At 43.4% G+C, this 24,881-nt stretch overlaps 1 protein-coding gene across 2 annotated transcripts in view; it reads left to right on the forward strand.

Moving 5' to 3' along the window:
* The window catches only part of gdap2 (ganglioside induced differentiation associated protein 2), a 183,708-nt gene that overhangs the window by 53,793 nt on the left and 105,034 nt on the right, over positions 1 to 24,881 (forward strand). For both annotated transcript variants that reach the window (XM_084314771.1, XM_084314772.1), the window contains exons 5-6: positions 3,469 to 3,557; positions 4,067 to 4,143. In XM_084314771.1, coding sequence (XP_084170897.1) covers positions 3,469 to 3,557; positions 4,067 to 4,143 — 166 coding nt within the window. The remainder of the gene's footprint in view (positions 1 to 3,468; positions 3,558 to 4,066; positions 4,144 to 24,881) is intronic.

Here is a 24,881-nt window from a genome sequence, read left to right on the forward strand (position 1 = left end):
CTTATCAATGACTTGTTTGCAGTCAACATTGTCGAAACGGATTGTTTTTTAATCGGTTCATTTTCGTTTTATAGCATTTTGAAAAGCCCTCGTTTTTCAGGAAAATATATAGATTCCGTGATAAAAGGCATTTTTACTGGAATATTCTAGCATACACAAAAACGTTGTCATTTTTCGGCCTATTTATTAATTGTTTTCAAATAAACGCTAGATTATCGATAGTATATGTGTACTTATGCACGCTATAGAGGCGGGCTGAAAAATCGATTCTCTCATTTCCTCATCAGCGATCACAGCCACACACGCATAGGGCAAACGCTTATATCTCTGTGAAAACAGCTCTGATTATCCTAAGACTGGTAAAATAAATTCCTTACCTGAGATCAGATGTTATCCAAAAAGATTATTCCAATTCCTGATCGCCATTCAAAATATCGATCACGCTTATTGATTACAGTGTTGGGTCCTGTAAATACATAATCCACGCGTTTTCCGGGCCGGCGAGCACAATCGATCCTTCAGTTGGCTTGAGGGAAAAGTAAAATGAGCAAACTGGCCGCGTCTATGCCAAATACAACGCAGTTCGGTTTCCGGGTTCCTCTGATTGGCCACTAAGCCCACGTGACCGCGCGCTAGCACGCCTCCCTTATCGCCCGCTGCCGCGCTGTGAAGCGGAAGAGCCAGCGAGGCGACGCAAGGCGGTGGTTTCAGCAGCAGCGGCCGTCTTCTTCCGAGGCGGCTCGTTCTTATTAATCCCTAATGCCATGTATGTTGTGTATGTCATAAATGTCTATATGAATTTAAAATGGGGGACCCTGATGTAAACAAGACGAAAGTCTTTCTCTGGTCTGCATCCCCTTAACAATTGTGTGTATTGCACCGTACTGTATTGTACCCATTCTGCAATCTGTTAAATAAAGTTTTCATTCATTCATTCATTCATTCATTTCTCCCCCACTACTCCCAAAAGTAACACTAAATAGATAAAGTACAACAACGCCAGACTCAAGAAACTGTGTTCCCTTTGGCGCAATACACACAATTGTTAAGGGGATGCAGACCAGAGAAAGACGTTTGTCTTGTTTACATCAGGGTCCCCCATTTTCAATTCATATCGATATTTATGACATACACAACATACATGACAGCTTTGGCTGTTTGTATGATGAAACAAAGAACTTCTAAGATATACATTAACTTGGATTTCAGTGATATTCAGCGGTTATGTCAGTGTTTTTAAAAGCTTGTAGTTGTGCATGTCATAAAAAAACAAACTCGCATCATTTGGGTATTTCTGAATGTTTTGGTATATGAGTCTATATAGGATGCATTTTTGTGTAATTGTTTGATCATAATACAGGACTAAGGAACATGGTATTTTTTTTATTTCAAATTATATATATAGGACTAATGTATAAAGAAACCATTTCTTCTTTCAGAGGCTGATATAAAGCTAATGTTTTGTGTAATTGTTATACTCATTGAGGACCATTACATTTGTAGTATTAATCGTAGAATCATATCATATCAGTACCTTCAATAAAGAGTAGATCTGACTACTTTACTGAATTAACAATTACTGTGAATATCTCCAAACCACGCTCACAAATATTGAGTAACAATACCTTGGATGATGTAACTGATATGGATATTAGTTGCGCTACTAAAGACGCTGGTACCCTTGACAGTTAAAAAAAAATAAAAAATCACTTTATTCATTCCAGATGTAGCTTATTTTTCCAATCATATTGTACTGAACAAAGATTAGCAACACATTTTCTTGCTGTGAATTCCTGCCTGAACATTCAAGACATGCTGTATTGCGTGGGGCTTTTAGAGAGGAAGATACGTAGGACATCACAACGTCGATTCCTGAACGCAACCTCTTTGATAGAGGAGAGATTACACCCGTTGCAGCCTCGAGTGTCGTGTGCAGTGTAAACAAACATTGTTTATGAGAAGAGAACACATCCAAAGGGAACACAGTTTCTTGAGTCTGGCGTTGTTGTACTTTATCTATTTAGTGTTACTTTTGGGAGTAGTGGGGGAGAAATGAATGAATGAATGAATGAAAACTTTATTTAACAGATTGCAGAATGGGTACAATACAGTACGGCGCAATACACACAATTGTTATGGGGATGCAGACCAGAGAAAGACTTTCGTCTTGTTTACATCAGGGTCCCCCATTTTCAATTAATATCGACATTTATGACATACACAACATATATGACATTAGGGACTAATAAGAACGAGCCGCCTCGGAAGAAGACGGCCGCTGCTGCTGAAACCACCGCCTTGCGTCGCCTCGCTGGCTCTTCCGCTTCACAGCGCGGCAGCGGGCGATAAGGGGGGCGTGCTAGCGCGCGGTCACGTGGGCTTAGTGGCCAATCAGAGGAACCCGGAAACCGAACTGCGTTGTATTTGGCATAGACGCAAACTGGCCACCCCCCCTTCAGCAGTGTAAAGTAATGGGATGCAGTACCACAGGGAGAGACGATAGCGGGCGGTATCTTCCCAATTGAGCTCAGAGAGACTCTGCAGCACTAACCCGAGGCTCGATTGATGAAATATGAATTCAAATCGCCAATAATAAAAACAAACGCTATATAGCGTCGGGGGCACTCAAAGGTCGGCATGAACTAACGACAAAACGCGTCCGTGGCACTCAATGTGTTAAACAGATCTTTTTCAAGTTCCAAGTTTTAATACTCTTTAGAGTCAACAAATGCTTGCTTTATGCAGCCATTTAACACAAAAGGATGACCCTCATGCATTGCAAATTTTCATCAAATTCAAAACAGAGTGATGCACAAAATAACTTAAAAGAAAATAATCATTTAAAACAATGAATAAAGTGTGCATGAAATAATAGGGGAAAGAAAACGTTAGGAACTTGTTACATTCACCCACACAAGGGCTGAGTAATCACCCCCCCCCCCTCTCTCTCTCACACACACTCTCCCAGATCTCTTTCTCTCTTGTCCCTTCCTCATCTCTCTCACCCCCTCTCTCTCTATATATCTCACACACACACCCACACACTTCAGAAACAAACATAGTATCAATGAGAGCATCAATAATACACCTGAGTGAAGTCTAGTAAAAAAAAAAAAAAAGGAAATTTTTTATTTTTTTTATTTTAATTTTTTTAAGTTAATCGTGAGTTAAAAAAATAGTAGCGTTAATAGAATCGGGCGATAATGCGTTAATACCGCGTTAACTTTGACAGCCTTAATATATATATATACGGTATATACAGCATTATTGTACATGCTATCATACAGAGTTATATGGGTAGATTATAGTTTGATGTAGGTCGTTATTATTATGGGTCCTTGTTTGCAGGTCTATGTGTTTGAGTACTTACACCCGTGTGTACAGTAAGTGCCATTATAAATACTATTTTCTGTGTGTACTGTGGATGTAGTACACTGTCTAAACGTAGTATTCTTTGCTGCTTACCAGAGAACAGTCCATGGCGTCAGTGGGCTTCTGTGTGGTGACGACAACTAAGAGAGGTTATCCGGTGGAGGACGCCACGCACATAGCTTTCAGTAAGACTCATGTGCGCACACACACACACACACAGGTTATGTCCACACATAACCTAGGAAGTCATACAGTCATACTTAACCTTTTATAGTAGCGCTGCATTGCATTTGAATGCGCACACACACAGTCGCATAGTTACATTCACAGATAACCTTGTAGAAGGTCAGACAGTCACCCATTGTACGCTAGCATTTTGGCAGGCTCAGTCATGCACATGGCCGCTAACTCACACACTCACACACACACGCACAGGCGGTCGTATATACTCGCCAAACGGCTCAGGGAATCACACACTCGGCTCTCTATGGGACCGGGAGGCAAATTTAATTATCTCTCCTACAGCACCTTCCATTATGATATATCAGTTCCTCTCACAGACAGCCAACAGCTCGTTATCCCTCGTTAGAAACCTTCGCATTATAGTTGTTTTTAATAGGACACTTGGGTTAGGGTTATGGGGGAAAGTCTTTTAATTTATACTTTTGTCATTTGTGTGTGTGTTTGTTTGCAGGAACTGTGCGCAGGTTCTTGGAGAATCACGGAGAGGTCATTGAGACCGTGGTGTTTGGTGTGTCAGATATGGAAGAGGTTTGTGCTGCTTCACTCTGTCCTGTGTAGACAATACACCAGTACTGATACCAGGTAGACTGATTCTATATAGAATTCCCTCCAATACTGCAGTCAGATGTATATATATATATATATATATATATATATATATATATATTAGGGGTGCACTGATGTATCGGTCGGGTATCGGTATCGGCCGATAAGTGCCTTGTTGACTGCAATCGGCCTATCGGCCGATAAGCTCGAATGTGCCGATGGCAGTAGCCGATAAATATCCATCAATTTGTGTAGCGTCAAGACAAAAAAAGTTCACTTGCGACCTGCACAACGCCATCCCCAGTCCCCCCCCCCCCACACACACACACACAAGCTACTGCATCAAAGTTACTACTTATGATTAACAAGGCATTCGTTTTGTTGCATTAACGTTATATAGTTAGTGTTACACGTTCAATAACATCAGCATATTATTTACCCGAACGTAGCAAGCGTTCAAACTAGCAAAGTTCACTCGCGACCTGCACAACGCCGTCCCCAGTCCCCCCCCCACACACACACACACAAGCTACTGCATCAACGTTACTACTTATGATTAACAAGGCATTCGTTTTGTGGCATTAACGTTATATAGTTAGTGTTACACGTTCAATAACATCAGCATATTATTTACCCGAACGTAGCAAGCGTTCAAACTAGCTCAGTTTCTTCCGTTGCTCACAGAGCCCTGAGTTTAACCCATTCTGCAATCTGTTAATAACATTTTCAATCAGACACATGTATAGAAAGGCTTTGTTTTATTATAACATTAGTTGCAGTAAAATCATTATGCCTCATTTAAGTCATCCTGCGGAGCTAAAAGCTAAACGTCAGCCGCGCCGCCATTGTTGTTGTTGTAAAATCATCAAAATCAATGGCGGACAAAAGCCGAAGTAAAAAATGTATACGCGCTTGCCGATTGGTGGTAACAGCAGAGGCGGGTGCAAGCGGTGTGTGACGTAATTGGCAGAATCGACTGTCAATCAAAATGCTGGGAGAACTAGTATCTAGCTGCAGCCCTGCAGAACATACTGGGAGAGAGATAGTACTATTTCTTGATGTTTCCTTTTTTTAAGTAAGTAAAGAGGCCTATGTTCATATCGGTGAGCACAATTTGTAACACAAATATACAGTAGTTTCATAAAAAAATGTAAAAAAAAATACAAAAAAAAAATATTAAAAAAAAAAAAAAAAAAAAAAATTTGTTGCCACAAATATCGGTATCGGCCGATTGTGTTAGTTGAACTATCGGTATCGGTGGCAAATTTTCATATCTGTGCATCCCTAATATATATATAAAAATACATCCACAACATCCACCTAAAACATTATTGTTTAATGAATTCACCATTTAAAAAAAATTTGCGTGTCCAAAATGAATGTTGTTGCGTGCATGTTGCCCCTCCTTCCCCACATGGAATGCACCTGATTGGATAAATTACATGCTGGTGCTCTAGTGTGACATCTAGTGGCTGAATGTTATCTATAGCACCTTTGATATATATTTTTGATATAAGGATTTCTCTAATAGAGAAAAATGTATTATATATCTCATTCGTTTTGTCAATGAACCTAAATGTATCCTTTAGGGATATTCACTTAAGGTGAACAGCAGTCTTACCTCTATGTGTACCTAGAAGTAAGCTAGCGACCACTGCTGTCCCTGTTGTCTGCCGTCATCACCACCATCGTCATCGTCCCTCCAGGTGTCGGGCTCCTCATTCAAGTCAAGTGATACTTTATTGATCCCCTTGGGTTGTCATAGCAGCAAGGGGGGGGGGAATAACACTATAACGCATAGTCTTATAGAATAAGACTATAGGAAATGTATTCTCTATCGATAATAATTATAGTATACATAGTACTGTCTAGGGCTGGACGGTATGGTCTAAAATGTATATCACGGTATAATTTGAAGCGTAGACGGTAACGGTATATATCACGGTATATTCATTTATCTTAAAATGTCTATATAAATGCTTCTGAAGCGGTAAAACACTGGTATGGCAGCTATTACTAGGGATGCCCCGATCGGTATCGGCCGATAATCAGTATAAATATGAGATCTGTGAATTCCGATAATGCTTTATTTTCGCCAATCGATGATATGCGCGAAAAACATGATTCAATTATCAGCGGAGTTCTAGCTTGCTGAGGCACACACAGCTGCTGCTGCACGCCTTGCCCCTCCCCCTCACAGACCCATGTCAACAAATGCTCCGGCAAGAGTCGAGTCGAGTGCAGCTCCTCTTTCAACATAACAAGCATTAAACAAAATGGCCCAGTCGACTATTCACTTTAGTTTAATGCATGAGGCGTTGTCCAATGTTATCTAGCTACTGATAGCTCCTGATATCAACGTCTGATATCATCAGTTTGGTATTCGTTTTCGCAGGTTGTTGGCTATCGTTGGCTAACTAGCTATCGTTGTTCCGTGAGCTGACGTTAGCTACCTAGCTAACGTTACTGTTTAAAATGACCCAGTCAACTATTCACTTTAGTTTAATACATGAGACATTGTCTAACGTTATCTAGCTGGCTAGCTACTGATAGTTAGCAAGTGGAGAAAAACTCAGTACAATTAAACACTATGCAACGACCACTGCAAACGTTGAGTGAATCGTCAAGTAACGTTAACGTCATTGCTACTGCTGTGACTAGCTGCTCTAGTCTACCGGTCACAATGTATAGTGAAAATCCATACCGTAGCGCAAATTCATACAGTGTATACCGTTTATACCATCCACCCCTAGTACTGTCCATGCAGCATTTAGTAGTTGGGAGTCAAACAGTCCAGTTCTCAAGTTCTCCAGCCGTTAGTTCTCCAGCTATTGGCAGCAATCCATGCCCACGGTTGTGGAGCTTGATGGCCACTGATAAGAAGGACTGGCCGAGGCCATTAGTGGTGTGTCGTGGGGGGATGAGTCTATGGCTGAATGTGCCTCTCACCTTGGCTAGCTCCTCATTCCATTCATTTTGGGGACCTGTTTTAAGTATCATAGAACTGAATAAGGAGCCTCATGCCTGGGAGACATGTTGGTGTTGACAGTGGACAATAGGGATGGTAGTGGTCGCTAGCTTACTTGCATAGAGGTAAGGCTGCTGAAACATGTTCTACTGAAGTGAAATATCCCTTTACGTTTATATCCTTCAGTAAAAGTAGCTGGAGTCAGTACTCAGTATCAGCCATACAATTGCCAATCAGTATTGGCAATAAATTAAATATAATGTCAATCTTAATTTTCTGTCCACATTCCAGAACATTTTAGTTTGTTCATTCATAGGACAATTTACATGAGAGAAATTCATTCGGGGAGTGATGTTTGTTTTGGAATAGGAAATATTTGCTAAAGATTAGTTTTGAATCGTTAGCTATTTTCTTTTATTGTTTTTTATTACACGCCTACTTGTCAGTTTGTGGAACATGTGATAATATTTCAGATATCTTATCAGGATTCCTTTGGAGTAGGGATGCTCGATATTGGCTTTTTTACCGATACCGATATACCGATATTGTCCAACTCTTAATTTCCGATACCGATATCAACCGATACCGATATATGCAGGGTTTCCCCCCCAAAAAACGGAATAATTTCAGGTTATTAACATTACATATCTCTTGTTGTGGAATTAACACAACATTATGCATACTTTTGACAATAAATCAAATCTGAATTTGTTCTTACTTGCTTGCCTGGTTAAATAAAGGTTATAGAAATGTAAAAAAAAATATATATATATATATATATATATATATATATATATATATATATATTTTAAACCGATACCGATATTTTCCGATATCACATTTATATATTTTTTTAATTTCTCTTTCTCCAATTTTCTGTTTTTCTCCCCGTCCCAATTTGGTCGCCGTGCCAATTCCCCCCCCTCCCCTACCTGGCTGCTGTATGCATGTTCTCCTATGAGTCGGTACAAGGGCATCCCGAAGCCGACCACACGCTTCCTCCGATACGTGCGGCGACTGCCAGTGACGTCTTTTCACTTGGCAGCGAGGACTCTCATTGGTGAAGTGTAACGCGTGGGAGGGCACGCTATCTCCACCAAGTCCTGCCCCCGCTGAGCAAGCGCCGAGACCTGACCTGTAGGCGTCGCTATCCACAATGCCAGATTCCCACCCACCAGCTTCCCACCCCCTAATACTGCCAATTGTATTAGTATGAACGACCAGCCAAGCTGGTAGCAACGCCGAGAGCTGGGCTCGAACCCAGCATCTCCTGCGTTGGTGACGAGCGCAATCTCCGCTACGCCACCCAATATCACATTTCAATGCCAATATCGGCCGATAATATCGGTAGGCCGATGATATCGGACATCCCTAGTCACGGCTTTGGTCATGCTGACGGTCTCACTGATGAGACAAATAAAGAGTGTGTTGTTGAAAGCTGTGTGTGAATGAGAGGTAAATGAGTTAAGTCTCTTGTGTGCGTCTGCATGTGCCAGTTTGTCGAGGATGAATGAAAAGTCAGACTGAATCTTTAGCACGATGATATCTGACATAACCTTCTTGACTATCCCATGGTGTTTTAAGTGTCAAAATGTCACAGTTCTATTTTTAGTCTAGTAGATAGAGGGGGGTATCATGCACCCCCCGGAAATATACTTCTAACCAGACTTTCTAGAATGGAAAAAAGGTGGAAAAAAATGATAGGCTATGTTAACAAGTTGTCAGTGTCCCATGTATCATTTATATGCAAATTAAGGACGCGATTATCAAGAAATCGCATATTTCATATATCTCAGCCAATATTGCAGATAACTGAACAAATGAGGTGTCTAGACCCATGTTTTGAGGGTCAAAGATCACAATAACACTATTCCCAGAATGATCACCTGTTTGTGGCGAGCTAGTATGCAAATTAGTGTAACCTTTACAAAGAATAAAGCATTTTTTACCAATAAAGACACATCATATTGTAGATGACTGAACAAAAAAAGATGTGGACTCATGTTTTGAGGGTTAAAGATGGTAATAAAATGTCTGAAGTGGTCACATATATCTCTGGCATGCTTATATACAAGAGTGCTGCTTTCACTGCCATTTCTTACGTAGGTATGTTAGTCTACTATAAATAAACACGACGTTTATCTTCTGTTAACTTGGTTTATTCAATCAACTTGCATAACACCAATACAAAGCCATACACGAACAGTGGACATCTTCCTCGTGGTCGACACAGACTAACTGCGCATGCGTTTCACAGCCTCAAGAGGGCAACCTAGACTACCGTATTGCCAGTAGTATAGACGCAAAGAGATTACATGTTAACAATCTCATTCTATCTTTTTAAAGAAATAAACAAAACAAAAATAACATTACCTTGCATGAATCATAAAACAATCACACAGTGACTTAAAACAAAAATGTTTAAATTCTCTGAGTAGTCAACATAAATTAGGGAAACATTTTAGAAACAAATACATAAACAAAGGTGTTTTCAATGTTCCATTTCAACAGACACTTTAACCCAGATCCCATTGTCCTGCATTGTCTACCCCATCTGACATGGCAAGAGGTTCCCCTGCAAGGGTACTGCGAACCACACGTCTGATTTTCTTTGAATGCCAACAGAGGGGGGGAAACTTCCCTCTTTCTCCCATAAGTGTTATAAAAGTACCTCCCTGTGTACCTCCGTCTGGGAGGTTTCCAATTGCTCATCCAACCAGTAAAAGACTGCCGGATCCACCTGTGACACTCTACCACCAGTACTCAGCATGATCTCCTTCACGTTGTTGTACCAATATAGTGATGCATCTGCAAGACCATATACAAATTTCTTTAGTTTCCATACAACATGTTGACATCCTGCCTCTCTAGAGGGGGGCGGATATAAATATCCCTGGATAGCTCAATACCCTGCAAGAATGCAGATTTGATGTCCATAGAATGGACTTCCCACTGGTTTTGACATATCACTGATAACATAAGTCTAAGTGAATCTGTGGCACATGTGGGGGAATCTTTCGGTAACTCTTGAATATTCAGCTCTTCAAAACCTCTGGCAACCAGTCGGTCTTTAGGCACTATACCCTTGGGAGTGTCCTTAAGACTACAAACCCATCTGGTGGAAATGCATTTCTGCCCTGCATCTTCAACTTCCTCAAATACATTATTATTGTGCCAGTTCTTTATTTCTTCCTGTTTAGCTGCATCAAATGAGATGTCTGGTTACAAGTACATCAGCTTCTCTGTCTTCTGTTTCAATGTTGAGATTATCAACCTCTGAGATATCAACTGATTCCCTTTGCCCATCACTACCATCATTCTCTAGATGTCGCATGTTATACCAGGTTTTATATTTTCCCGTAGCCTTGCCTGATCTCCATAAGACTCTTGCTTTAAGTAGGGTATAATGTCACCTCTGTTCATATGTTACAGTCTGTCCTGTTTTTTAACTCGCACCTGCAGAAGGGGCAGGATTATTATGGGCATTATTAGGCCTATGCGCCATTTCAGTTAGAGTTACACCACTCAAAGTGTTTGGTGGATCGATCGCTTCACTTGTATTGGCTTCCCTGTCACTGAATTGTTGTTCATGTTCATTCTCTGTATTTTGCTCACTGTCTAAACTACCAGTTGCATTGTTTATACCTTGCTCACTTCCTGCTTCTGTGTCAGCATCAGTTTGTACCATGTGCTCTTCACTAACCTTTGTGTTCACCTTAGAAAGCCTAGAGTGATGCACTCTCACTAGGCAACCACCATGCCTCACAAAAACAGCCCCATCCTGACCAATAACTATCCCTGGTCCTTTCCACTCAGCGCATTCAGCTCGTTTGTAATACACCTTGTCACCCATCTCATATTTCTCATCTGTGGGTCTGAGCTTCTTACGTAGTGCTCGTCTTATCCTTTCTGAGCACTCTGCTTCAGTAAATACTTTTCTAGAGGCATGCAAAGCTGAAATGTGTTATCCTACTCTAGCACTCATAGTGGTACCTTCTAGCGCAGGTGGTTTATCGTTTATCAACCAGTACAGAAGGTAGGTTGGGGTTCTGGCCAAACACCAGTTGATGAGTGTTATATCTGATCCTGGTAATATAACAAGGAATCATCACAGACACGGTACTCAGTAACGAGGCTTTATACTTGATAGCAGGTAAATACAATAACAACCCCAGGTGCGCAATCACCACGTACATATACAGGGCGAGTATGGTGATCGCCCTGGGACAAACCCAACCCAATACATAACATCTCCTCCCCACTTAGCATAATGGCATAATTAGTTGCAACAGCCCACATGGCAATACCACATCATAATAATATATATATTTTTTTTCTTTTTCATTTGCCAGGTCAACAACATTCCAACAAATCTAACAGTCCACTCTCCCCCTTTCCCATTTTGGACACAGACTTTTTTTTTTTTTTTTTTCTTTTTTTTTTTACATTTTTTTTTTTTGTATAAGTCTTTCATTTAGGTAAGTATATAGATCCAAACGAATGGGTGGCCGCCGTTCCCGACTTGGATATCGGCGGTCACCACTGTCCATTTGTGGCGTCGGTGGCATGGACTTTGGTGCCGGGGTGTCGGCGTCATCATCACCCTCCTGGGTGGGTGAGGCCACTGTAGGCTCTTCCAGGGAAGGTAAGTCAATTGACACCGGCTGCATAGTTGGAGTGTCATTCAAAAACAGCTCTGTCATTCCAGCAGTGGATTGGGGTTCCCTAGGGGTCTCTACACTCCCCAATAACTGCTCTGTGTGCCGTTTCCACACCAGATCGCTGTCTGTCTGTACTGTATAGGACAGCGGTCCTGTCTGTCGGACTACAGTGGCGGGCACCCACTTCGGTCCACGATGGTAGTTCCGTGCCAGTACGTGGTCACCAGCACTGAAGGCCCTGGTCTTGGCTCTCAATGCTCTTCTTCTTACTTGCTTATCCTGTTCATGCCACACAATTTCTGCTTCCTCTGGTGGTCTGAGAAGATCCAGGTTGGTGCGCAGCGGTCTCTTAAGGAGCAGTTCTGCTGGGGATGCCTTGGTGGTTGCGTGTGCGGTGTTCCGGTAGGTTAAGAGGAAACCGTGAAGGCGTTGGTGGAGACTACCTTGCCCCTGTGATGCCTTTAGGCTGTGTTTCAGAGTCTGCACAAATCTCTCAGCTAACCCATTAGTTGCTGGGTGGTAGGGTGCAGATCTAATGTGTTTAACTCCGTTGACCTTTAAGAAAGTGTCCATCTCCTGAGAGATAAATTGGGGCCCATTGTCACTCACCAGTTGTTCTGGACACCCGAAACGGCTAAACATTTCCCCCAGTTTCTCAATGGTCCTCTCAGCCGTTGTGGATTTCATTATTGCCACTTCGGGCCATTTGCTGTGGGCGTCTACCGCCACAAGGAACATTTTCTCTTCGTATGGCCCAGCAAAATCAACATGTAGCCGTTTCCATGGCTCACTTGGCCACTCCCAGGGGTGTAGTGGTGCCGGCTGGGGTGCATTACGGACCCGCTGACAGGTGGGGCATGTCTTAGCCTTTTCTTCGATGTTGCTGTCCAGCCCGGGCCACCAAAAATAGCTACGTCCGACCTCTTTCATACGGACCATGCCACAGTGTCCCGTATGAAGTTGTTGTAGCATGGACTTACGCAGCGAAGGAGGGATGACCACTCTTCTTCCCCAGAGCAGGCACCCAGCTTGAGTCGACAGTTCATGTTGTCTAGAGATGAAAGGCTTGAGCTGAATGAATGAATGAATGAATGAATGAATGAATGAAAACTTTATTTAACAGATTGCAGAATGGGTACAATACAGTACGGCTCAATACATACAATTGTTAAGGGGATGCAGACCTGAGAAAGACGTTTGTCTTGTTTCCATCAGGGTCCCCCATTTCGGGTGTGTCCTTCATTCTCCCCCCCTTTACGATGGAGTCCATTACTTGTGAAAACACTGGGTCATTCCTAGTGGCCCTCCTCACCTGTTGCGCGGTGACTGGTGCATTTTCCACTTGACTGAAATAAAAGATGTCAACCTGACCCGGGTCTGGCTTTGACATGGGCAATGGTAGCCTGGAGAGGCCGTCTGCGTTACCATGCAATTCTGACTTCCGATATTTAATTGCATAGTCATGGGCAGACGAGAGCAATGCCCATCTCTGCATCCTGCTCGCTGCGAGCGGTGGGATGCCCACATGCGGACCTAGTATGGTCGTGAGTGGCTTGTGGTCGGTCAGGAACGTGAACCGTCTCCCGAACAGGTACTGGTGAAATTTTCGTATGCCGAACACGATGCTTAGTGCTTCACGCTCTATTTGAGCGTAATTTGATTCAGCCTTGTTCAGTGTTCTGGACGCAAAAGCAATGGGTTTCTCTACCCCATCCAGCATGATATGGGAGATAACCGCCCCTACTCCGTATGGGGATGCGTCACAGGCCAGCTGTATCGGCAATGCCGGGTCAAAGTACGTTAAGGCCTCTGACCTCAGCAGCGTCTCTTTTGATGCTACGAAAGCCTTCTGACACTCCTCAGTCCAGGCCCATGGCTTCTCCCGACAGAGCAGTTGGTGCAGCGGCTTCAGCGCTGTCGAGAGACCCTTCATGAATCGTCCATAATAGTTCAGTAGTCCCAAGTATGAACGGAGTTGGGCCACATTTTGGGGGGCAGGAGCCTCCACAATGGCCTTAGTCTTTGAAAGAGCCTTGTGCAGCCCTGCAGCGTCAATCACATGGCCGAGGTATTCGATGGAAGACTGAAACAATTCACATTTCCCTTTGTGGACTCTCAGTCCATAATCCTGCAGCCTCTGCAGGGTCTCATCCAGGTTCTGAAGATGGTCTTTGTCATCCTTCCCAGTCACCAGGATGTCATCTAGGTAGCATTGTACCCCGGGCAACCCACACAAAATCTGATCCATCGCCCTTTGGAACAGAGAAGGGGCTGAGGTTATCCCGAATGCCAACCGACAGTACCTGAACAACCCTTTGTGGGTGTTAACCGTCAGAAACTCTCTGGAGTCTTGATCCACGTGCATCTGCAGGTACGCATGGCGGAGGTCAATTTTACTGAATTTCTGGCCGCCAGACAGGCCAGCGAACAAGTCCTCGATAAGAGGCAAGGGGTATTTCTCCACTTCCAGCACTGGGTTCAACGTAGTCTTGAAATCACCACATACCCTTATTTCCCCATCCTTTTTTACAATGGGCACGATGGGGGTACTCCAATCGCTGACACTAACTGGCTCCAGCACCCCACTTTTCACCAGAGCGTCCAGTTCCGCCTCCACCTTGGGCCTGATGGCGTAGGGCACTGGCCGCGCTTTCAAGAACTTAGGTGTGCTGCCTGGTTTAACTCTCAGCTTCACCGTAATGTCCTTCATGCTTCCGAGCTCCTTTTTAAAAACATCAGCATGTTTCTTAAGAACTGCGGATAACCCTGTGTCCCCCTGTGTCACCAGTCGCACCGCGGGCCAGTCCAATTGTATTTTCTCCATCCATGCCCGTCCCAGTAAGGAGGGGTAGTCGCCATGCACCACATAGAGTGGTAGTTTAGCGTGCTGTCTCCACTTTGACCTCTGTGACCCCTTTTAGGGCCACCGCTTCTCCGGTATATGTCTTCAGCACCACTCGGGCTGGCCGCAGTTGTAGGTGTTTCAGTGTTTGTCGATACACTTTGTCTGACACCAGTGACACCGCCGCGCCGGTGTCTATCTCCATACGCACTGGTTTCCTCTCTAGCGAAGGTAACACCCAGTAGCCACTAGACCCACCCGCCACAGTTAGTATGTGTAGTGGATACTCCTCGTCAGAGGAGTCACTAACGGCCTTGTGTTCCACCTGGTATACGCCTTTCTTGGTCCTAGGTTTGAATGCCTCTTTTTGAAACCTAGGTTGTCTGTGCTGCGACGGTGCTTCGCTCCTTTTATTACGGCATGCCCGCTCAATGTGGCCCTTTTTGCCACACTGCCGGCACTCTAACTCCTTGCACCAACATTCCGTCGCTTGATGCCCTGGCTTGCCACACCGAAAACACATGCCCTGTCCTGACATTTGTCTTTGGTTTACATTAAAAACCTGATGCATCTTGGCAGACGCACTCAGTTGTTGTGCCTCTCTGGCTGCCAATTCCATTGACACACTGACATCAATGGCCTTTTGTAGGGTGAGCCCATGTTCTGTTAACAGTCTTTTTTGTGCTGCCTCACTCTGCAGTCCACACACAAGTCTATCCCTGATGGTGTCATTTAATACCTCATTAAATTCACAGTGTTCAGATAATTTCTGCTACAAGTGCTGCTACAAACATCGTTACAGTTTCCCCCTCCTCTTGATTCCTCCTATGGAACCGAAACCGTTCCGCTATCAGGAGTGGTTTAGGAGAAAAGTGTCCCGTCAATGCAGTAACAATCTGTGCATATGTCATTTCCCCCGTTTTCCGTAGAATGTTGAAAGTCCTTGCCCCAATCACACTCATAAACGTGGGCACAATCTTAATGTTTTTAATGTCATTTGCGAGCACAAAGAAATCAAATCTCTCCGTATATGAACTCCATTGTTCCACGCTCTCATCAAAGGGGCCGATACTCCCCAATATTCCAGCCATTGTTCTTGTTACCACATGCACTTCTTGTTTGTCCGTAGTCTTATCACTGTCTGTGTCTAGATCCGACATTCACACACACATCAACGTTACCAGTCCGCCGCAGTGCCGCACACGCATAGCTCAGAGCCGCTCAGGGTACACGTATTAGCTCCGTTGCTAATGTCAACAAAATGCCCTTAGTTCCAAAGTCCAACTTTTCTTTCGACCAAGGATGCCGCGCAGTTCCGTCGTCCACGTCGCCAATTTGTTATATCTGATCCTGGTAATATAACAAGGAATCATCACAGACACGGAGGTACTCAGTAACAAGGCTTTATACTTGATAGCAGGTAAATACAATAACAACCCCAGGTGCGCAATCACCACGTACATATACAGGGCGAGTACGGCGATCGCCCTGGGACAAACCCAACCCAATACATAACAATGAGGACTGTAGCCGTGCACATTGAGCATACTGTTCTTAGCCATGAGAGCCCAGTCCAGGGCTGTTTGCCAGTCACATCCATTTTCCCGTCTGACCTTCAGGATGATGTCGGTGAGGGTCTGATTGTGTCTCTCCAGTAGCCCATTGCTCCAGGGGCTGTATCCTGCCGTGGTTTTTGTCTCAATGTTAAAGTTCTCTGCCATGTCACGGAACTCTGCATTGTTGAATTCTCCTCCATTGTCACTGTAAAGTCTCCGTGGCGGGCCGTGGACGCTGATCCATGTATGAAGAAAAGAGTTCACTATCACAGAGGAGTTCTTTGTTTTCACAATGCTTCCAGCGCTGAAACGTGTAAATTGGTCAATGATGTGGAGGTACCATAAACTTGGTTCCAACTCGTGCAGGTCCACTGCCACCGTTTCATTGTACTCTGATTCGAAGCCAGAGGCAAGCCCACAGCAGGCTTCGGCTTGGTCTTGCTGTACCTCTGGCATATGTCACATTCCTGTACTACTTGTTGTAAAATAGTGTCACAATCTTTGTCTTTATTTCCCGAACTGCGGATGAGTCGCTGTAGTCTTTCTGCAGAGGCGTGACCAAACTGTTTCAGGAGAGCTTTGTGTTTCTCATTTGAGGTCATATTTTCTGTGACTGTAAGGACCTCATCTTCATCCTGGCTGTTTTCTGTGACCGTAAGGACCTCATCCTTAATCTCAATTTGGTTAATTCCTGTGTCCTTGTCTCTGATATCTATACAGTAGTGTCCTGAACTGGTGAGTTCAAGAGGGATATTCTGTTTAAACATCACAGCTCTATCATTCTCCATGTCCAAGATGGTTCCTGCCCTTTTCAGTGATGTCTTACTCAGAAGTAGTGGGATATCAGCTTTGACTACTTCAGTTTCCACTCGACATTTTGTCAGTCCTATTTTGGCAGGCAGTTTCAGTATTCTGGAAGAATGCACTATATTTCCATCTCCAAACCGGAATGGTCTGGAGCTTGGAGTTTCACTTTTTACAATCTGGTTCACTTGACTTTGACTGAGATCAGCGACGAAGCTGTCCAACCATTTTTCTCCACACACTGTGCGGGTACATGCAGTGTCAATGATAGCCGTCCCTAAGGACTCGGTTAGGAATACCTCTGCTTCAGACAGTGAGGCTTTAGTAAACAGTGTGATGTCACATTCCTCTACCCTTGTTCGATCTTCAGTTAGCTTTACTTGCTCACTACTCTTGTGAGGACAGTCTTTAGCCGAATGGAACGTGCTCTGACATATAGCACATTTTGATCTCTTACCGAACCTATCCAGTGGGTTGGTACCCTGTGACGGTTGCCTTTGTTGTCCAACTTGTCCAAACTGCTGCGTTGTTGGGACGTCTGAATCTTCCTTGTGAGCGTTGCTTTGTGAATAACGCTTCATCGTTAACGTGTATTCCGTTTGATGTGTCGCCGTGCACTCTCCCCCCAAAGATCCTCTTCAGCGCGGACTTCATTGCAGCAAACGTTAAATCTGTACACGCAGTCAGCGCCATTTGTCTATTTTTCTCATCTAGACAAGCCGTGTCTAAAAGTTTAAAAGCTAACACGGCGTCAGGAAGAGTCATGTCGTACTTTTTCATTCGGTTGTATCGCTGTTCAAAGTCAATCACATAGTCCGCCATGGACACGGAGCTCTCCTTTTTGATAGTCAAAAAAAGAGTATGCATCGTATGCGCTGTCTCTCTCTTCTTTGAGAAACATGCCATCTAGTTTTGCTAGCAGCGTGTCCATACCATTGTTGTTGTTCAAATCCAAAGCGGGTATTTCCATAGCGATGTCCCTTGCCCTTCCTTCCAGCCCCAGGACAACGACGAGGGCTTGTTTCTTCTTATCAATTTCAGTAACCAGCTTCCAAATGGCGATCTCATTTTTCCAACACTCGTATGGTCGAGATTCGTCGAACTTCGGTGGAACTTTGTAGTTAGCAGTAGCCATCTTCTGCTAACCATCCTCTGCTACCAATGTTAGTCTACTATAAATAAACAACGTTTATCTTCTGTTAACTTGGTTTATTCAATCAACTTGCATAACACCAATACAAAGCCATACACGAACAGTGGACATCTTCCTCGTGGTCGACACAGACTAACTGCGCATGCGTTTCACAGCCTCAAGAGGGCAACCTAGACTACCGTATTGCCAGTAGTATAGACGCAAAGAGATTACATGTTAACAGGTATACATGTATGTAATACGGTAAATTCGTCCTCTGTTCTGGATATCTTCTTTGTTGACACAACATTCAAGTCTTTTTTTCTATTTGTATTTTGTGCCCTAAACTACTAATCATCATCATCACTAAAACAATTGTCAAAGTCTATCTCTTCGATCTCCATCTCTTCCTCCACCTCATCACACTCGTACTCTCCATCCTCCTCATCCATGTTATTTTTTGCATAATCTGCCTCCTTATCAAGAGCTTCTTGCTCTTCTGACTCCACTTTCTGGGCCAGTACCTCAACAAGAGAAGGACGGAGGATGGGTCCAACCGTCCAGACAGGTTCTAACACCTCATCCATTGTTTTTCCCAGTCCATACTTTGATTATAGGCTTTGGGCCTCTTGAATATTGACTGTTCTGCTCTTTTGTAGCAGGCAACTCTGAAGTTGGCTTGCTGTACATGTGGGATGAGACAGACCTTGGGAGGAGGCAGGCGTTCAAGGTCTACTTTGGAGTTTGCATCCAGGACTTTTATCAGCACCCATCATTTTCTGCAGCATCTTGGCTCACACAGCATCAACTGACTTAATCCGACCATGGCCATCCATAATGCATGTGAAGGACTCCATCTCCTGTTGGAGCTCATCTGATACCAGCGACAATGCGCCAAGCTGACAAAAAACCTTCTGGAATCTAGGGTTCTTCTGCAGCTTATTCAACGGATTCACCTGTCTCTTTCCTTTTAAAGCCCTGGCACAGTCATCCCCAGAAAAGTCATAGTATCCCAGCAGAGTGCTGCAGTACTCTGAGCCCAGAGACTCAGCCAGTTCGGACACATGTATTAGCTTGCAGTGCCAGTGTCGTGGTCGGGGAGCCAGTGCCGTGGTCCAGGTAGATGAGGATCATCAGTATATAGAGGTTGGTCATGCTAACATGGTAGATGAGGATTTGTTTATTTATTTAAACGGATCCCCATTAGCTGATGCCTTAGCGGCAGCTAGTCTTCCTAGGGTCCAACAACATACATATACACAAGATAACATATACCGATAGAACATAAGAAAGCATATATCACAAAGAAAATGAATCATAGAATAGAGAAAAACATGTATCATAGAATAAAAATAAATGTAAAACAGGAGATAAAAAACAAGAGATGAAATCCAGTTAGAACCAAATAAAACTATTTATCAGGGTGTGCATGTATTCAAGCTGTGCTGTATCATGAATTGAAAATGGGGGACAAGACGAAAGTCCCCCTCCGGTCCGCATCCCCCCCAAGTAGATGGTAGATGAGGATCATCAGTATATAGAGGTTTGTCATGCTGGTAGAGGAGGTTCATCAAGGTATCTGGAAATGTTGGTCATGCTGACATGGTAGAGGAGGATCATCAGTACCGGTATATAGAGGTTGGTCATGCTGACATGGTAGATGAGGATCATCAGTATATAGAGAGGTTGGTCATGATGACATGGTAGATGAGGATCATCAGTATATAGAGAGGTTGGTCATGATGACATGGTAGATGAGGATCATCAGTATATAGAGGTTGGTCATGCTGACATGACAGGAGGATCATCAGTATATAGAGAGGTTAGTCATGCTGACATGGTAGAGGAGGATCATCAGTATATAGAGGTTGGTCATGCTGACATGGTAGATGAGGATCATCAGTATATAGAGGTTGGTCATTCTGGTAGAGGAGGATCATCAGTATATAGAGAGGTTGGTCATTCTGGTAGAGGAGGATCATCAGTATATAGAGAGGTTGGTCATGCTGACATGGTAGAGGAGGATCATCAGTATATAGAGGTTGGTCATGCTGACATGGTAGAGGAGGATCATCAGTATAGAGAGGTTGGTCATGCTGACATGGTAGAGGAGGATCATCAGTATATAGAGAGGTTGGTCATTCTGGTAGATGAGGATCATCAGTATATAGAGAGGTTGGTCATGCTGACATGGTAGATGAGGATCATCAGTATATAGAGAGGTTGGTCATGCTGACATGGTAGAGGAGGATCATCAGTATATAGAGGTTGGTCATGCTGACATGGTAGAGGAGGATCATCATCAGTATACTGTATAGAGGTTGGTCATGCTGACATGGTAGAGGAGGATCATCAGTATATAGAGGTTGGTCATGCTGACATGGTAGAGGAGGGTCACCAGTATGTGAGATGTTCGTCATGCTGGTAGAGGAGGATCATCAGTATATAGTAGGGATGCCCCGATCACGTTTTTTGCCACCGATCACCGATCACCGATCGTCGTGAGCCATATCGGCCGATACCGATCCGATACCGATCGTTTTTGATTAAAAATAAATTAAAAATTGTTTTATATAATTCTTTTTTTTTTTTAATAAAATATATATATTATATAATTAGACTTGTACTTGTATTATCTGCGAGACATCGCCACCACGCAACAAGTCAAAATGCTCGCTATCTGCAAACAGCTCCACTGTCTGTGTGTACTCTAGTAGCCTCCAGCTACCAAAAAGGATTCTCCGGCGCTGCAGCGGGACCCTATTGGTAACGTTATGCTTTGGTCATTTCACATTCAGCAAGCCCTCAGCTCGAATACGCATTCAATCAATGTTATAAGACATTGATATCAGGAGCTATCTGTAGCTACTGCTAGCCGGCTAGATGACGTTAAGACAACTATTTAGTTCAATCGGACATTTCGTTTTGAACAGTGAATTAACGTCAGCTAACGCGAGCTAACGGAGGTATCAACATGCACTACAAGACTTGCTGGAGCATTTGTTGATATCAGGAGCTATCGGTAGCTAGCCGGCTAAATACCGTTAGACAATGCCTACTAAAAGTGAATAGTTGACTGGGTAATTTTGTTTAAACAGTAACGATAGCTAGGTAGCTAACGTTAGCTCAGGTCGAATGCACTATCTAGACTCAGCAGAGGAGGTCCGCCTCCTCTGTGTTTACAAACTCTACACGGGTACGGGCGGGGCTAGGGAGGAGGAGCAGTTTGCAGGTCCTGTGCGTCTGAGACAAGCGAGTGAGATATCCACTTGATCAGTTTCCGCGATCGGCGAATATGACTAATTATCGGAATTCCCCGATCGCATATTTATACTAATTATCGTCCGATAACGATCGGTGGCCGATCGATCGGGGCATCCCTAGTATATAGAGAGGTTGGTCATGCTGGTAGAGGAGGATCATCAGTATATATATAACAAAAAATAACATGGATGAGGAGGATGGAGAGTACGAGTGGGATGAGGCGGAGGAAGAGATGGAGATCGAAGAGAGACTTTGACAATTGTTTTAGTGATGATGATTAGTAGTTTAGGGCACAAAATACAAATAGAAAAAAATACTTGAATGTTGTGTCAACCAAGAAGATATCCAGAACAGAGGACGTATTTAAAGTATTACATACATGTAGACCTACGTAATAAATGGCAGTGAAAGCAGCACTCTTGTATAAGCATGCCAGAGATATATGACCACTTCAGAAATTGTATTACTATCTTTAATCCTCAAAACATGAGTCCACATCTTTTTTTGTTCAGTCATCTACAATATGATGTGTCTTTATAGACAGGGTACATTTTCAGAAAATCATAACCCTGAAGGCATTTCGTGTTTATTTTTGGTACACAGCATTTCTAGGGGTATTAAGGGGTGCTGAATCCAAATCTGCTGTATACCAAGCTCAAAAATTTCAAATAAGGCCTCAAAATCCAAGAAATCCAACATGGCCGCCAGCGCCAGGCTGAAATCTATTTAAGTGCATATCTTTTTGACTAGACAAGGTAGAAACATGAATGAAATGTGTTTTTATATATTTGCATACATGAGGAATTTAAAATCATATCCTAATTTTAGATCAGTTGTGAAAATGTTGCTTGAAACTCATATTTATAGCAGAAACTGTGGTCGTTATTGATGCATAACTCATCAACCAAATAAGAAAGAATATGCGTACAGTAGCTTAGATACAGTAATTTATTGTCAGTAATCAATCGTATTCAGGCAGGTGTCACAGGTGTCTTGCAGTTGCATGATTCATCCAATGCCACTTTTCCTGAATAGAATATAATAGATTCTAATATAATAAAATAAAAAGATTATTTTACCATATCAATATAAGTGAATGTTCAAGTTTCTTTATTAGTTGTCATACAGCATACAGAATACTTTGCATGAAATGTTTCTTTCTGTGTTGCTCCTGAGAGTGTGCTAGATAATAACAAGATAGTATGAAATAAGTATAATAAGTATAAAATAGAAAGTCAAGAAGTCAAGTACGTAAACAAGTGTAAACAACTAAATTGTTCAGTGTATCTATATATACAGTATGTACAGCTGGTACACAAATGGTGAGGTATAGCTTAGCTTGTGGTGCCACCTTGTAGTGGTGAGGTGCAATAAGGAATGAGAATGATGTGCAATTTCCTTACCAATAATATAAATATAAAGTGTAAAGTGTGTCTAAAGTGGTAAAGTGGGTGCTACAGTGTGTTGTTTATTTAAGTGAGTGTATGTGCGCTGTGGGTGTGTTGATGGTTTGCTTATTGTTCATTGTTCATTCATTGAGCATCCTGATGGCCTGGGGATAGAAGCTCCTTCTGAGTCTCTCTGTGCTTGCCATGAGACTCCGGTATTGCTTGCCTGACCGCAGCAGTTCAAAGAGGCCGTTTTTTGAGTGGCTGGAGTCTTTGATTATTCTCTTAGCCTTGCCCATGCACCGCTTGTTGTAAATGTCTTGGAGAGTGGGAAGCCCACCTTCAATTGTGCGTTCGGCTGAACGGGCCACTCTCTGTAGTCTGCTGCGGTCTTGTGCAGTGCTATTCCCAAACCAGGAGGTGATATTGCCAGTCAGGATGCTCTCTATTGTGCATGAGTAGAAGTTCTTGAGGATCTTCTGACTCACGTTGAACTTCCTTAAGCGCCTAAGGAAGTAGAGGCGTTGTCGTGCCTTCTTGATAACACTGTCAATGTGTGTGGTCCATGTCAAGTCCTCATGTCCTGATATTCACTTTCTTAAACGTCCTCCTCACCTCATGTTCTGTTATCCTGAACACTGAGTCTCCATCAGCAGTGCCCCCCCCCCCTCCATTGCAGTGGTTTGTAGGCTGGTGCTGTTATTCCCAGCCTCAAACCTCGCATAGAAGGTATTGAGATCATTTGCCAGTTGGATGTCACTGTTCAGTTTGAGGGAGGTGCCTTTGTAATCTGTCATCGTTCTGAGGCCCTGCCACATAGCTCTAGAGTCAGCCTGTTCATATTGAAGTTCAATTTTATCCCTGTAGCGCCTTTTTGCTTCTATTACTGTCCTCCTAACATTGTATCTCGCCACCTTGTGGTCATTCATGTTGCCTGTCACAAGCCTGGCATTGTATGTTGAGGTGCGCGCTTTCAGAGCCTCACGGACGGATTTGTCTACCCAGGGCTTTTGGTTTGGGTAAACTCTAATTGTGGTAGAGGGGATTGTTTCTTCTACCAAAGTACAAACAAAGTCCAGCACTGTTTCCGTGTAGTCATTCATATTATCTGTGTTATCGTGGAACACCCCCAGTCTGTACATTCTAGTGCCGCTTGGAGCGTCTCCTCCGACGCCACCGTCCAGCGCTTCACCTCTCGCGATACTACAGGAATGCGCTTGAGACTTTGTTTATACTGCGGTACAAAAAATATGGTGTCGTGATCTGACTTGCCGAAAGGACTGGCAGCATGTGATTTGTACCCGCTCTTAAATTGCGAGTAGCAATGGTCTAAAATATTCCCGCCTCTCGTAGAACAAGTCACATGCTGGTAGAAGTTTGGCAGCACTTTTCTCAGATTGTGCCTGTTTTGATGGATTGGTCATGGTATCTGTCAAAGACGACATCTACCCTCTGGTATTTTGCTCCCATCTTCAACACGGTGTCAGTGAACTTGTTGGCATAGTCACCAAATGTTGTAGTGTCAGGTGGCTTTCCGAGTGTCATTACCAGAGCTTGGCCATCAATGACCAGGCAGCTGGGTCCCTGAAGGGTAAGATCTGCAGGGGTTTTAACTTGTTTCGTCAGTATATTTGCGAACACAGACTTGTTGGTGGAATGTAGACTCCCGTTAGTTGTGGCCAGAGATGGCGGGATGGGCATGAACTCATGCTGGAGGATATTGTCAAGGTCTACCTTACGACCTGCTCTGTAAGCTGTGATGAGCCTTTGTAGAATCTGCCTGTCCACTTTGATGGTGTTTTGCTTGTTCTTGGAAAGTTGCACAACTTCATACAAAGAGGCAAATGTCTTGGCTTTGTTCTTTCGAATGGGTGATTTCAGGTTCAGGTGCTGGTCACTATCTGGAGGTTCACACAAACGTTTGTCCACAAACATGTTCAGTTGTGCCTGTCCAAGGTGTTCAGCGCCAAGTATGGATTCTTGAATCTCCGGTGTGACTACGTCCTTGTTGATGTATGTAAGAAAACTTACAAAAGCACATTTAATTCAGGTTTGTACCTTGTGTAGTCATCCTTAACTCATTAAGCCCCACCATTTATTTTTTG

The sequence above is a fragment of the Notolepis coatsorum genome (assembly GCF_963971535.1).
Source record: "Notolepis coatsorum genome assembly, chromosome: 5".
In the NCBI taxonomy this organism is placed as follows: Eukaryota; Metazoa; Chordata; class Actinopteri; order Aulopiformes; family Paralepididae; genus Notolepis; species Notolepis coatsorum.